Genomic DNA, 14,376 nt, shown 5'->3' with positions numbered 1-14,376 from the left:
AACTTTGTGTGAAGTGATTTGCATACATTTTTATATTTCTATTTAATTATGGATGTCCCTCAGTTGTGGTGTCATTTCTACAACTGTGTCAGTGAAGAGTTATTAATAGAGTACATACAGATTTATATAGAGCGTGTATATAGACTAATGCAAATATGTAATTCATATATAAAGATATACAGACTGAAATGGATATATTCTCTTTCCCTGGTCTCTCTCTCTTTTCTCACACTGGTTTTGTTTCTCTCTCTCTCTCACAAACACACACACACACACACACACACACACCCTGATGCCAGCTGCTGATTTCTAAACATTGCTCCGATCCGTTTCCATGGACACAGAGGAAGGGAAGGAGAAGGAGAAGAAGATGATCAGTAAGACTGACTGGAGAAGAGCTCATTGTTCAACAGCATCCTCTGAGACTAATAGAAGATATTGACATGAGAGGAAGAGAGAGGACTGTTAGACACTACATCCCTCTTTTATACCCACATCATTCCTTCTCTCTCTACCGACTACGATTTTCTATTAAATGACGAAAAAATGGCTGATTTAGAGGGTCTGTGGTAGTCTATTTACAGATGATACGAAACGAAACGCTGTTAGAGTGGCCATTAACTCAACATTTAGTATTCTGATAACAGAACGTTTGGTCTGAATCATTAAAAATGCAGTGCGTGCTTTCTCTCTCTCTCTCTCTCTCTCTCAAAACAAACAAAAAAAAAAAAAGTGTAAAAACATCGGTGTAAAACATATTTACTCTGCATTATACATGCCTAGAGAATCTAATCTTTGTCAGTTTATTGTTTTGTTGTATAGAAGAATATTTGGAACATATTAAACTAATTCAAAATTGTTAGCATATTGCACAATATTAAAAAGGTATATAAAACAAATCGTCCATTTAAAGTATAAACTAGTGCTGTCAAAATTAGCGCGTTAACGCATTCGATTAATTTGAAATATTTAACGCGTTAAAAAAAAATAACGCAATTAACGCGGTTGCAGTTTTTTTTATTTCCAGTTGTGGCCTATGTGTGTTCAACGTGCAAAGAAATATGGATAAGACCAAGGAAGGACTTTTAGACGGAAGGTTTCAGTATAAAACTCTGCCGGATTACTCTTCAGTCTGCCACAAGAAACATTACTCTTCATTTAGTCTGCCACAAGAAACAGCAACATTAAAATCATGAACTCAAATATCATTGTTTAAAAAAAAAAAAAAAAAAAAACAATGACTGTAACAGTGCGTGAATCAGACCTTTCTGTAACGCTAACGTTAATAAGCTTAAGCGAAAATAACGAAATAATTGTGTAGCGGAGTATTTTTTGTACACAGTGCCGCGTACTGTCAATCACTCCTGTACGCGTGCATCACTGTCCTCCTCAGCTGCAGCAACTTGCGCTCTCTCTCTTCATCAAGCTTTAAAACAAAAAGGGGACAAAAAGATCATATTGTCTTTGTGCATAGGCTATAGATTAATTAGATAAATGAATATCTAAATTTGTGCCTTTCCGTCTACGGTATTTTTTTAGAACTTAGAAAAAAGATGCTGCAGCCAATGAACAGCCAGCGGGGGCTGCAGGACGACTCAACCTCCGCAGACAGTTTGTAATGTTTATCAGACAATAAATACTCAAGATTTTGCTTTAGTATAACTCACAACGAGTTTCACACACCTTCTCCGGCCACGTTGAGTTGTTGACACTTAACAGTGGGAAAAGCGACACATGCGCTATTCACTTGTATAATTTAAGGGTGAATGGGTAATGTAGTTTCTGCTCTGGGTGGGATGAATTAGGAAGCTTGCATTGTGAAGGGCGCTCTGAAAATCGGCAGTGCAGGTAAAAGATTAAAACCTCTATTAAAACAGATGTCCAAATGAGCGTACCGGTACGCTACAAGCACGTTCTGGGCGCACAGAGAGGTGGCGGTACGCTCAAGAGCTATATTTGGAAGTGGCGGTACTGAGTACTGGTGCGTACAGGCCCACTTAAAGCACTGGCAATGACTATACTTTGGAATTTTTTTTGCAGTCCACTTAGAATTCAACATGGAAATCATTTTTGTTTTTTATTGGCATTGATTGTTTTGAAATTCAAATGATACTTACATGCCTGTGTTTTTATTTCTGTAATAAATATGGCTTTCAAGCCAACAGTTAATTTGGAGGATATTGATGGTTTATTGCAGGTATGTTGTAGGTACATGAGAAAATCTGTGTTACAAGTTAAACAAAAATTCCAATAAACAATCATATTTTGAATTTAAATAGTTTCTTTGTCTTGAGTTTACATTAATTATTTACATTTTACATTTACATATCCAAAAAGTTTCAGTCTTTTAATTGCGATTAATCGCGATTAATCGCGATTAATTTTAAAAAATTGTGCGATTAATTAGTTAATTTTTTTTAATCGATTGACAGCACTAGTATAAACAAATATTTCATTGAGATTTGCAGTATTAAAATATTATTTCTTTGTGCATTGCCTGCTTTACACATAAGATCTGGCCAAAGTCTTGGAAGGCCTCAAGCATTGCTGCTTCACATCTGTAACAGCTGTTCGATCAGGAGCGGGTCTATTAGCTGACGGCTGCTGTGGGAAGGAAACTGCTAGTGTGATCTCTGTCTGTACTCACTGATGGGCGGCTGCAGGGGGTGTCCGGTTTTGGCGCACCACCCGGCAGGATGAATATCTGGGCTGTCTGCGTCGATCCAGTAATCATATTCATCTGTCCAGCCATCAAAATGGATCTAAAAGAGAGCAATGCAGATGAATGCAAAAAACTATGAAACTGCGTCCCTGCGTACGGTTTACTTATACATTATATACTTACGGACTATGCAAATATATCTTAAAATCTTTGTCATTTAAAGTTCATATTAAAGTGTATTATTCATTCTTGTTTTAAACATAAACCTCCCTGAATTTAGCAAATCTCCAGATTTGCACCAGCTCAAACCCTCTTTTGGAGTTATAATAAACCTACTGGCAGGATTTACTAAGCACAGTCCCACAGTGTAACATTATTGATGAAAAGGCATGAACACAGTCATTTAAGTGGCTTATCTTACTGTATCTGTATTTGTAGGAATTTCCTACAAGTTTACACTAATATGCTTCTAATATCCAAATCCGTTAAAGGATTTTTAGGCTGCATTAATTAGGTAAACTGGAACCGGAAACACTTCACATAACACCGTACTTTCTACATCATTAGAAGAATGGCATCTACGCTAATATTAGTCTGTTTCTCTCTTATTCCGAGGTCACCGTAGCCACCAGATCCAGTCTGTGTCCAGATCAGAGGGTCACTGCAGTCACCCGGATCCAGTACGTATCCAGACCAGATGGTGGATCAGCACCTAGAAAGGACCTCTACTGCCCTGAAAGACAGCGGAGACCAGGACAACTAGAGCCCAGATACAGATCCCCTGTAAAGACCTTGTCTCAGAGGACCACCTGGACAAGACCACAGGAAACAGATGATTCTTCTGCACAATCTGACTTTGCTGCAGTCTGGAATTGAACTACTGGTTTCGTCTGGTCAGAGGATAACTGACCCCAACTGAGCCTGGTTTCTCCCAAGGTTTTTTTCTCCATTCTGTCACCGATGGAGTTTCGGTTCCTTGCCGCTGTCGCCTCTGGCTTGCTTAGTTGGGGTCACTTCATCTACAGCGATATCATTGACTTGATTGCAAATAAAAACAGACACTATTTAAACTGAACAGAGATGACATCAATGAATTCAATGATGAACTGCCTTTAACTATCATTCTGCATTATTGACGCACTGTTTTCCAAATGAATGTTGTTCAGTGCTTTGACACAATGTATTTTGTTTAAAGCGCTATATAAATAAAGGTGACTTGATGACTTATTTATGTCCCTGTATGCAAACAGGGACACATCGTGATGGGAAACCCGCCACAGCAATAATCAACCTCTCTTCTATTTTGCTTGGGAACTAATGTGGTCGGAACCAAAGTTTACAAATCTGCGTTTTTGGACTTTGGACTTCTACGTTCTGATTCGTTGCCGCCGAACCGCATCATAGCTCATTAGCATAAAGTTAACCTGATTTCAACTCTCCTTGATTCTCTCAACACCCAAGTCATGCTCAACGCTTCTCGACGCTAGCTCACATTTAAAATGAATGACTTCTGGCCACTTTGACTCTCTCGACGGCAGCAGTGTAAACACACAATCATAGTGTCGTTTAATATTCCACTTTTACCACAGCCATGGGTTGTGATTAAATGATCAGTTTTTGTAAGATGACCTTACAGAATACCTTTCTTTGCATTTCTCCTGAAATATTGGTCCTTCTAAGTCCAATTTATAATGTGTGTGTCTGTTAAGTGTCCCGAGGCATAATAACACACACACACAAAAAGCAATTTTAGCTAAAAATAACATTTTGTAGCAAATGTACTTTATTTAATTCTCTAAATAATGTATTAATTAATAGGAACAGCATGGTTACTAGCATTTCAAAGTCCCTTGAGAAGATTATCTTCATATTGCAACGCACATCTCTAGAGACGTTAACGTTCAAACTGGAATCTTAAAAGAAGCGTTGGCAGCGATCTGACGGCTGGCATGGTGTTTCAGTCATATTGTGTTTTAGACTTCCTGAACTGTTTGAAAAGTCACCACAATGAGAAGAAAAGAGCAACGGCCCTCAAATGACAGCCTGTCTCCAGGACTGAGATAAAACGGGTTCCTGGGAAATCAGCTGGACGGCAGAAACAGGGACAGACTAAAAAGGCGAGCTGTGTTTTTAGTGGTGTTCACAGCACAGCTGACAGTCATTCTGTGGAGGCTGAGTGGACTGGCTTTGTGCTGCCCATCCAGACCAGACTGGCTTTTGTGATTCACTGCATGATGGTTTGAGATAAAGAAATGTTTCATTTGCAGTCTTATCATCAGTCTCTCTCTCTTTTAATCTCTTTCCAGTTTGCATGCGTCCATCCATGACTAAATCCATTTATCATCTCTCTCATCTCTATCATCTCGTTTTCCTTTAGCTTCGTTCACAATCAGTGTAATTTTAGCTTAATTCATGTAATGATACTGATCCTTTTTCTGTTCTTCACTATTTCCACAACGGTACTGCACAAAGGATTTGGCATGTGAATCTATAACTTGTAGTTTAAAAGTTTACTTTTTGTCAAGTAGGGGTTGCACCGACTAATCGACTAGTCGACTTCAATGCTTCGCCATGACGCTTTGAGTTTGACGTCAACTAGTCACCTGTCCTATAGAGGGCGCAACAGGATAATAAATGTTTGAAGGACTTCCACATTTAGGCACAGTTTCCAAACAGTTAAAAGGGCATATAAATGTATACTCCGAAAGGTCCACAAGACATGTGTGATTATATTGCTGGACGCTCGAAGTTGAACGGGAGAACACACATTCTAAACAGCTGAATGTACAGAAAAGTTAATCGCTGTTCTAATCTAATGCGCTGCTGTAACGCAACTTCACTGACCTTTGTACTGAGAGGGGCAAATGGTGAGTACATCGCTGCTGGAGAAGGCCTTGTTGTTCTGTCTTGAAGAAAGTTTTTTTTTTCAGCTAGGCTAGATGGAAATATTGGGGAAGGGAGCCTAGGTCCCAAGGAGAAGGCCACTATAAAGACCACATCCTTCTGGAAATGAGGTGACATGGAGATGCTGATATGGACTGACCCCAGAGGGGTGTACATATGGAGTAGTTCTCGGAGGTAGGTCCTACCTGGGAGTAGGGATGAAGCTACTATCAACAGAGATGGACCGAGTGGAATCTGCCCAGGGGAAGACATAGGTTTACCATGAGGGAAACTCTACCCTACAGATATGGGATTACCCGCAGGGAATGGGACACCAAGACCAGTACAGGGGCAGACCGGAGATTCGGGGATGCTAGCACAAGTACTGGGCCTGACATCAGACTCGTCCGCCGAGTCTACTGATTAATGCTCCCAATGAAAACCTCTAATGTCATCCTAACTCGTACTGACCAATAGATAGGGAACAATTGTTGTGGGGCTTCGTTCTATGCAATTTAAGTGTTTTTTTTTGCAACTTAAATTTTTTTATAAAGCCATGGATTTAAGTTCTTTGTTTTTTTTTAAATACTATCAAATAAACTACTCCACAGGCATAGTCGAACAGGCAGAAGAATACAAAAATAAATCAAACCCTTTTGTCTCTGTTCTGTGGGATAGTCGAGTGTGTTGCAGAGAACCATCAAAGACCTGGAAGCAAAGGTCTTCTTCCTCCAAGTCAATTACAGCTACTTCAGGAAATATTGATGGGGGATTTGAAAACGCTGTGGGAATCCAACAAATCCATCTAGTGCATGGCATTGAGCTCCGGTGAATGTCAGCGAACAGAGGTGATGAGAGAGAGCAGCACTGGAGGTGGAGGTCATGCACTATACGGCTCTAACACATGAACAAGACGGACACGTGTAAACAGAGCATTGATTGGGTGTTTAAGAGAGAGACTGAAGGAGTGACGGCCGAGCAGACAGACAGCGTGAGCGTGAGAAGAGGGAGATCTGAGTGTGAGACAGACAGTGACATCTGTTATTTCTCTCGCTCCGTGTTAATGATGTGTGTGGAAACTGCTGCCCTCTTGGATCCAACATGAGTAATTACATCCAAATGATTACGATACATTTGAGACCCCAGACGGCATGAATGAGAATACATCTGCACATTGCACTCAAGGATACCCTGATTAAAATCACCATTTCACTTTACTTCAAGCAACATTTGGGAATGAGGCCTGTTGGTTGATAGTAGGTCGTTCTAACTGCTGATTATTGTCTACACATCCTCTGGTGTTGGCACATTGGTCATGACAAAACTCTGTTGCATTGCCAACAAACGTTGATGGTGCCTAAAACCACCAACTCTCATTAAAAATGAATGTCTGCTCATTTAGTGTGCACAGCTGTAAATGCTTGGCCTTATCAATCTCGAATATAAACTGAGTCTTGCTCTTTCTTTCCATTTTGGAAAACACTGCAGTTTCAAATATATAATTCAATAAGGCTTATATAATCCAATCAACATCAAACATGTGATACGTGAGCTAAGTGCATATACTGAACTGAAACTTTCAGCAGTTTTCTGACTGTTGACAGAAACCTTACAACCACAAGAATCTGCATTAGAATGGCTTTGGTACAAGCTCCACACATTACACGCATCCATGTGCATGGAGAGTAGACCTTTATCAGCTGGAGCACTGACAGATCATGGAGCAGAGCTTTCCTTCAGCCCACACGAAGATGAGTCAATCTGATTCTGTCATGGGATCACCATCAGTTGAATCAGCACTGCTTCACTGGATATCCACTGACAATCAGAGTGATAATGCTGTGACACAGCATAAGAAATCAGTAATGAAATGCTGCCAAAGTGTGTTTCATGGATACTTGAGCAAGAAGCAGATCATATTCTGGCCTTATGTAGGACATATTCTGTAAAAATGTTTAATGCATGTGAAGCAATGATGAATAAAATCAAAATATCTTTTAAAATTAGCTCCATATTTTCACCATATCATATAAAATATGAGCCATAAAAGCCTGATGTGCAAATGTGGGACGGTCCCAAAATCTGGAGCTTTGTTCTGCATCCTGCAAAACGTAAGCAATGTCCTGCATTTCAATTACATCTGTATTTGTTTCTTTCTTCCTTTAATTTACAATCTACAATAAAAAATATAATAATAAAAAATGTGATTGTCATTTAAAAATCCATTTGCAATGCCATCATGCTGTAGCAAGAGTCTGGAACCAACGCATTCAGATCCAGTGAAACAATAGACGTTCAAGATGTGTTAAATCCAGTAGTGCTAATCCAGCGCTCACCAAGAGCGTACGCTGCCTGCTATTAGCACATAATCTCCAAACACTGCTACGATCATGTGAAGAGAAACAGAGACCAATTGTTGAATAAAGTTGTTATTTTTGTTTTCTTCGTTTAAATGATTGTTGTGGCCTCATAACATTACTGTTGAACCACTGATGGCAGATGGATTACTCTGATGACGTCTTTCATACTTTCTGGACTTTGACAGTGTAACTTGGCAGTCTATGGGACAGTAAAAAGACTACCAGTTTTCATCCAGAATATTTTAAATTGTGTTCCAAAGACGAACTAAGCTTTTACAGGTTTGGAACGACATCGGGGTGGAGTAACCCTTTAATGTTTGCATTGTTTAATAAAGGAACATAAACTAGTCACTACTTAAGGAAATGTATATTAGCATAAAATTTGATTTTTACTAACTAGCCTGTTACCTGAGGTGCAAAAAGTATCATCAGAACCTCAAAATTGCAATAAATCAAGGTTGTATTAATCAAACTGAATGCCAGGCACAGAGCTGGTCACCATTTACAAAGGGTTAAAGGTCACTCTAGTTACTGTAGGCCTAAAACAACAGAAAACTATTTTTTTTTCTTAATATTCTATCTTCAGGTTCAATAAACTGTTCTATTAAAGTCCTGGTCTGGACTAGCATGGGAGTTCATGCTGAGGCAGGATTATGTGTGCAAAATAAAGATTCTCACCCGCAGTCGATGGTCATCTGTATCCACCACTGTGGCCACTCGGATCAGAGCAGGATTCCTCTTGTCGACCACCTCCAACTTCATACTGAGCTGGAAACTGTGAGGAGGTTTCTGCAGAGAGAGGCTTGTTCAGGCACCTGGGGGGTCTCGTGGACCTGGAGATGTTCGGCCAGAGGCACATGCACTCACCACTTTGAAGGCTCGAGCAGGAGCTGGTAATGAGCTGGTCTCTGCCAAGTATTTCTCCCAGGAGAAGTTCTTCACATCAGAGTATCCTACAGCACACAGACAGTGAGGTTTGAGGGGTTTTATGCTGTATTATGAGATCGTTTTGAAAATGCTGCTGAACTAAGATGATAGAGACACCATTAAACACTGCTAAACATAAAGAAATAAAAACCAATGGACCTTTTCTGAGAGAATGAACTACTCCTCCCGTCCCATGAAACATTAGGAATGACAATCAAATCAGAAATGATGTTAAATACAACAGAGTTCATTATGTTAAGTATTATGAACGTAAATTTAAGACGTTTTGAAGCCCTTTTAAAGACCAATTAAAGAAACTGTAAGCAATGAAAAATCTACTTAACTTAAAGGGAAAACAAGTTTTTGTAATGAAAAACAAAACAGGACATTTTAAACCTTGTACATGTGCAATATGAGTGTGTGTGTGTGTGTGTGTGGTTAATACTGTGTGCTGTTTCCTGGATGACCCACGACTGTCTTTTTGAAACTTTTGAATGGGGTTATTTTAATAATTTCAGCTATTGTTTTGTCCTGTGGACTACGTGTAAACATATTTTATGTAAAATATATTACTCAGGACTGCAAGGGTTTCTCAAACATTTTCTCAAACATGCCACTATATATATATATATATATATATATATATATATATATATATATATATATATATATATATATATATAATAAAGACAAAAAAAAACTTTCTATTTGCTTTTAAACTGTAAACGCTTTTCACTAAGCTGTTTCACTTACTGCCAGATTCTGGAAGATAAATTCTTCAAACAGTGGTACACAAGGATGTGGTGCTGCTCCTTCAAGAGTCAATCTCAACTTATCGGTTTATAAAATCTATAAAAAAATTTGTCTTAATATACAGTATTTCACAACACTGTTTTTTACTCAGGCAAAGTCTCTGAGAACCTGACGCCCTGTAATTCTGGAAAATACTGGCGCTGGAGACTAAATGCTTCCTGATGGTTCTGCACATTCTTCACAGTAATTCTTTATTCTTTTGAAATGAGGATTTTATTGACTCTCATGGGGATGTCATAATTTTTGACTTTTTAGTCAAAAGATTTAAAACTTGTTTTTTCTGGCTCCTTTCATCTGTAAATGAAAACCTGCCTGATAATTCTGCACATCTGTATATAAGGAGTTTTTCACTTCCAGGCTTCATGGACAATTATATATCACCGATAAATGATTAAATACAGAAATTAATAGTAGTTATTAAGATTGATATGGTTTGTAATTGGTAAAATGTGCTTGCAAAAAAAAAACACATTAGAATATCAATGTGGCTATAATAATAATAATGCATGCACTGTAAGATGTGTTCCTTTACACAGAGTAAGTGTGAGGGCGTAATATAAAGTAAAAGTGAACAGTGAGTTCATTCAAATGCTATTTCAATACTCCACATATTGAAACTCCCTGATGTGTGAACATTATATTCTGTACGATATCAGAATGTTTGCTGGAGCGGGCGCTAATGGGCAGAAATTCAGCAGGAGGGGCATAAGGAAACTGTCCCGCTCAGGCCTCTAGGCTACACATCAACACACACGCCAAGTTTTTTTTTTTTTTTTTTGGTGCTTCCCCATCTCCACCCCAATCATTAGTGCCGTTTCGTTCTCTCTTTGATAGCACATATAGGACAATCTTTTGAAAAGTGCCATATCCAAAATTTCTTTCAAATTTAATTCAAGCACTTTCAAGGAACTATGTTTGTCTTCAAGTACTTTCCAGGGCTTGAATCCATATGTCTGAAATTCAAGTACTTTCAAGAAGCGTAGGGACCCTGGGAATGGTTTTCACATGCTACGATCTAAAGCAGCTCAAAGACCTAACATCTTACTGCATATTATCAGAGATCCGCAATTAATGAGCTACAAAAATACAGACCTGACGTTTCCTTCTGCCTTCCATAAGCTCTTTCTAAAAGAGGAATAGGCTTCTTCTAAAGCAGGCTATTTCGTAATAGTGTTTTAAAATGTTTTTTTCTAAAACTGATTAGTGATATTTGTGTTGGCGTGTTGCATCACCTGGAGGGGTGGTGAGGGTCCTGCCGTTCTCCTGACACCAGCCGACAGGATGGATGTAAGGACTCGTGGCATCACACCTGTGGAAAAGAAGAAATATACAAATGCAAACACATTTTGAAAAAAAACAATTAAATATATATATATATTTTTTTTTTTATACATAAGCATGTCTTATCTTGTCTGGGACACACAATGCATGCATTAAAATACAATAAAATGCACAAATTAACACGGTTTTTCAATCCATCTGCACTGGTTGGTGACAACCCAAAAAATGGTGCACACATCTGACAGTCACAGAGAGAAGGGAAGTCTAAAAAACTCATCCACCTTCAAAAGGGACGTGGAATGTATCTTTTGTTGTTTGACTGTCTACATTAACTGTACGCATCATAATTACTTCTTTTCCTGTGGTTTATTGTCTCACAAGAGCATGAAAGCATCAAAATTCAACCAAATGCTCAAAAATGTTTGGCAGGTAATGTTAATTATATTTCAATACCAGATTTTAAGGAGGTTTTGATAGTTTACGTAGGATAAACATTTGTGGAGCTGTGCTGGGTCTCTACTCAGTCCTGAAGCAGAACTAGTTGAGAATGAGTGATGTACCGGTCATTTGAGCAGAGCTGGAGTAAAGCTGACCAGCCCCAGATCTGACGCAGTGTCTGCTGAATTATGAACTCAAACAGGAACCAATGATCCTGAACTCCTGAAATGATTTGTTTGAATCAAGTGAAACACATGGTGATGAGATGTTCAGGAGCTGCTGTGGCTCAATGCACAGAGCTGTCAGATGAGACAGTGTGATCTGAGTGTGTGTGTGTGTGAGTGTGTGTGAGAGTGTGTGTGTGTGTGTGTGCTGTTCACTGTGGTACTATCCTCCTCCTCCTGAGTAATTGATGAGCAGTTAAAAGCATTCTGCCTGCTCCACACACACACACACACACACACACAGAATGATAACTGGGTCACTCATAAGAATGAGAACGTGCCCCATTTGTGTCTTCATGACTTATTATGACTGTTATAATTAAGAAGGAACTCATTTTACTCATTCTATAGATTTAAGATGTTCAGTTTCATCTGATCAGCATTTCAGCCAATGTTTCATGAGCAGGAGATACACAGAGTTAATATAATTCACTCTACCCAAATGATGCTTTGAGTTTGAGTTTGATTCAAATACAAAAAATATGATTTTATTTAGTCAAAAAAGTAATTAATAAATCAAATATATATTAGGGGTGTAACGATACGCGTATTCGTATTGAACCGTTCGGTACGACGCTTTCGGTTCGGTACGCGGTACGCATTATGCATACCGAACGGTTCGTTGGACTAATTAATTATATTTGAAAAAAAAAAGAGAAATATAATGATATGCGTTCAACAAGGTAGCCCAATAACCCAAACGACGTAACAGGCAACGCCCCTGACACTCCCGAAGAAGAAAAAAACACCAACTTATGTTTATGTTAGGCTACTCAGCAGGCGCTCGCTCACTCAGTACGCGCTGAAGGCTCGTTGCAAAATGGCCAATGCGTTTAACAGACTAGAAATGAGAAGATGACTCTCAAACATATTGTTTGAGATGCATGATTCCATCTGTGAGCTGCTCGATCAGAGTGACATGAGAGCCCCTCCTTAGAACATTATTTGTAAATCCATGTTATGGTAAGTGTGCACGTGAAGTCTTTGCACACTTTCTGAAATCCACACTGTGGTAAGTTTGCACACTACACTAGTGCTCTGCATTCTTTCTAAAATCCTATATAGTGAGGGCTTCGCGCGGTTGCTTCATTGCTTTAAAAAAAAAAAAACACCAGCGTGAATACTTGAAACGTGTCAACTCATTTACGCCGACATCACCTTATTGTGTCAGTATCTGGGAAAATACGAAAAAAAGGAGAAACATGCACGCAACAAACTATCCCTGCAGCATTTAGACACCAGTATTATAGCTTACAGGGAATCCAAAGTGCACCCAAACACCAGACCTGTTGGTTATTTTAGGATCTTATATTTCTGGTCTGTTAAACGCATTGGCTATTTTGCAACGAGCCTTCAGCGCGTGCTGAGTGAGCGAGCGCCTTAGGGTCCGTTCACATATCGCTCCTAAAAACGCGTGGAAAACGCTAAGCACGTCTTTCTCCTCCTTTCCAAAGCGCTCGGGCAGAAGCGCTCATGAGGCGTCTGTCTTTGCTAAGCAACAATGACGTGCTCTCTCCATGAGACGCGGAAATTTCAGCGAAGGATAAATGGATTTGCAGCTCTAAAAATCGCTTGCAGTAGCTCTGCTACTAAATTTATTTCAAAATTGCAATCCATATACAACTATAATCAGCTGTTCCTTCATCTTGGCTGAGTTTTCAACGTTGTTACGGGAAAGGATGAAGCTGATTGGGTAGTTCTTGTCACATGACCCGCGGTGCGCTTGCGGCATTCTGAAAAGTTGAGATGTTTTTGCATTTTGCTGTATCTAAAACGTATCGAACCGAACCGAACCGTGACATCAGTGTATCGTATCGAACCGAACCGTGAATTTTGTGAACCGTTACACCCCTAATAAATATATATATATATATATATATATATATATATATATATATATATATATATATATTTAAACAAATAGATTTGATTCATAATTTGGGTTTTTAATATTTTGGAAAGCGTTAGGTTTGGCACAAAACATGAACAATGTCTTGCGTTATTAATATCTTTAAACTACGAGTGATCGTGGAGAAATTAGGAGAATTGCTAAAACTGAGTGAAACTACCAGAATTTCAGTTCCGGAGTAAAAACACTTTTAGTGCTTTGCTGTAACAACACACACCGGTTTAGAGGAAATACTTCATCAACATCTATGTGCTCATGTAAATGCATAAGCAATTACCATCTCACAAGTTTTTATACTGATAAAAATCTACATAAAGTCTTTGTTATGATAACTATTGTCTCTCTTTCAGGGAAAGGCCCAGCAGGAAGGAAGCATAAAGACATGAACTGAAAGATGTGAATGTACCAGTAATCATAAGTCTCGTCCCAGCTGTCAAAGTGCACCAGGAATCTGCTGTCCACCATGTCTGTGATCGTGGCCACACAGATGAACGAGGGATTCTTCTTATCGATGGCCTCCAGCTTCATACCCACCCTAAACCCTGACGGCGTCACCGTCTGAAAAACATTCGGTTAAATAACCTAAATTAATCTGTATTAACCAATGATTTCCTAGCATTTCAAGATGCAGTGAAATCCTGATGCTAAAATCAAGTCAGGCTTTAATAAATGCTCTGTTTCACTAGTATCTGTGTCCTGTTTAATGTAGGTTAGATGTGCTGTGGATGCTTCATCAGGTGAAGAGAAACAGTGCCATCTGGGGGAGACGCTCTCACCATGTTCTGGTTCTGAAACAGGGCTTTGGGTGCTGTCTGGATTTTATTTAGTTTGATGTAAGAGGACCAGCTAAACTCTTCATCTTTCATCCCTACAGAAACA

General features: G+C 39.0%; 1 protein-coding gene across 3 annotated transcripts in view; it reads right to left on the bottom strand.

Moving 5' to 3' along the window:
• LOC127938210 (lethal(3)malignant brain tumor-like protein 3) overlaps positions 1-14,376 on the bottom strand; it is a 48,760-nt gene that overhangs the window by 23,721 nt on the left and 10,663 nt on the right. For all 3 annotated transcript variants that reach the window (XM_052534670.1, XM_052534671.1, XM_052534672.1), the window contains 6 exons: positions 14,274-14,365; positions 13,904-14,055; positions 10,878-10,954; positions 8,773-8,858; positions 8,584-8,694; positions 2,648-2,762 (listed from right to left, as the gene is read on the bottom strand). In XM_052534670.1, the coding sequence (XP_052390630.1) occupies positions 2,648-2,762; positions 8,584-8,694; positions 8,773-8,858; positions 10,878-10,954; positions 13,904-14,055; positions 14,274-14,365 (633 nt within the window). The remainder of the gene's footprint in view (positions 1-2,647; positions 2,763-8,583; positions 8,695-8,772; positions 8,859-10,877; positions 10,955-13,903; positions 14,056-14,273; positions 14,366-14,376) is intronic.

This window comes from Carassius gibelio, chromosome A20 (genome assembly GCF_023724105.1).
Source record: "Carassius gibelio isolate Cgi1373 ecotype wild population from Czech Republic chromosome A20, carGib1.2-hapl.c, whole genome shotgun sequence".
NCBI classification, from domain to species: Eukaryota; Metazoa; Chordata; class Actinopteri; order Cypriniformes; family Cyprinidae; genus Carassius; species Carassius gibelio.
Note: the sequence above shows the minus strand (reverse complement) of the source record. Positions and strands in the feature narration are given on the sequence as shown.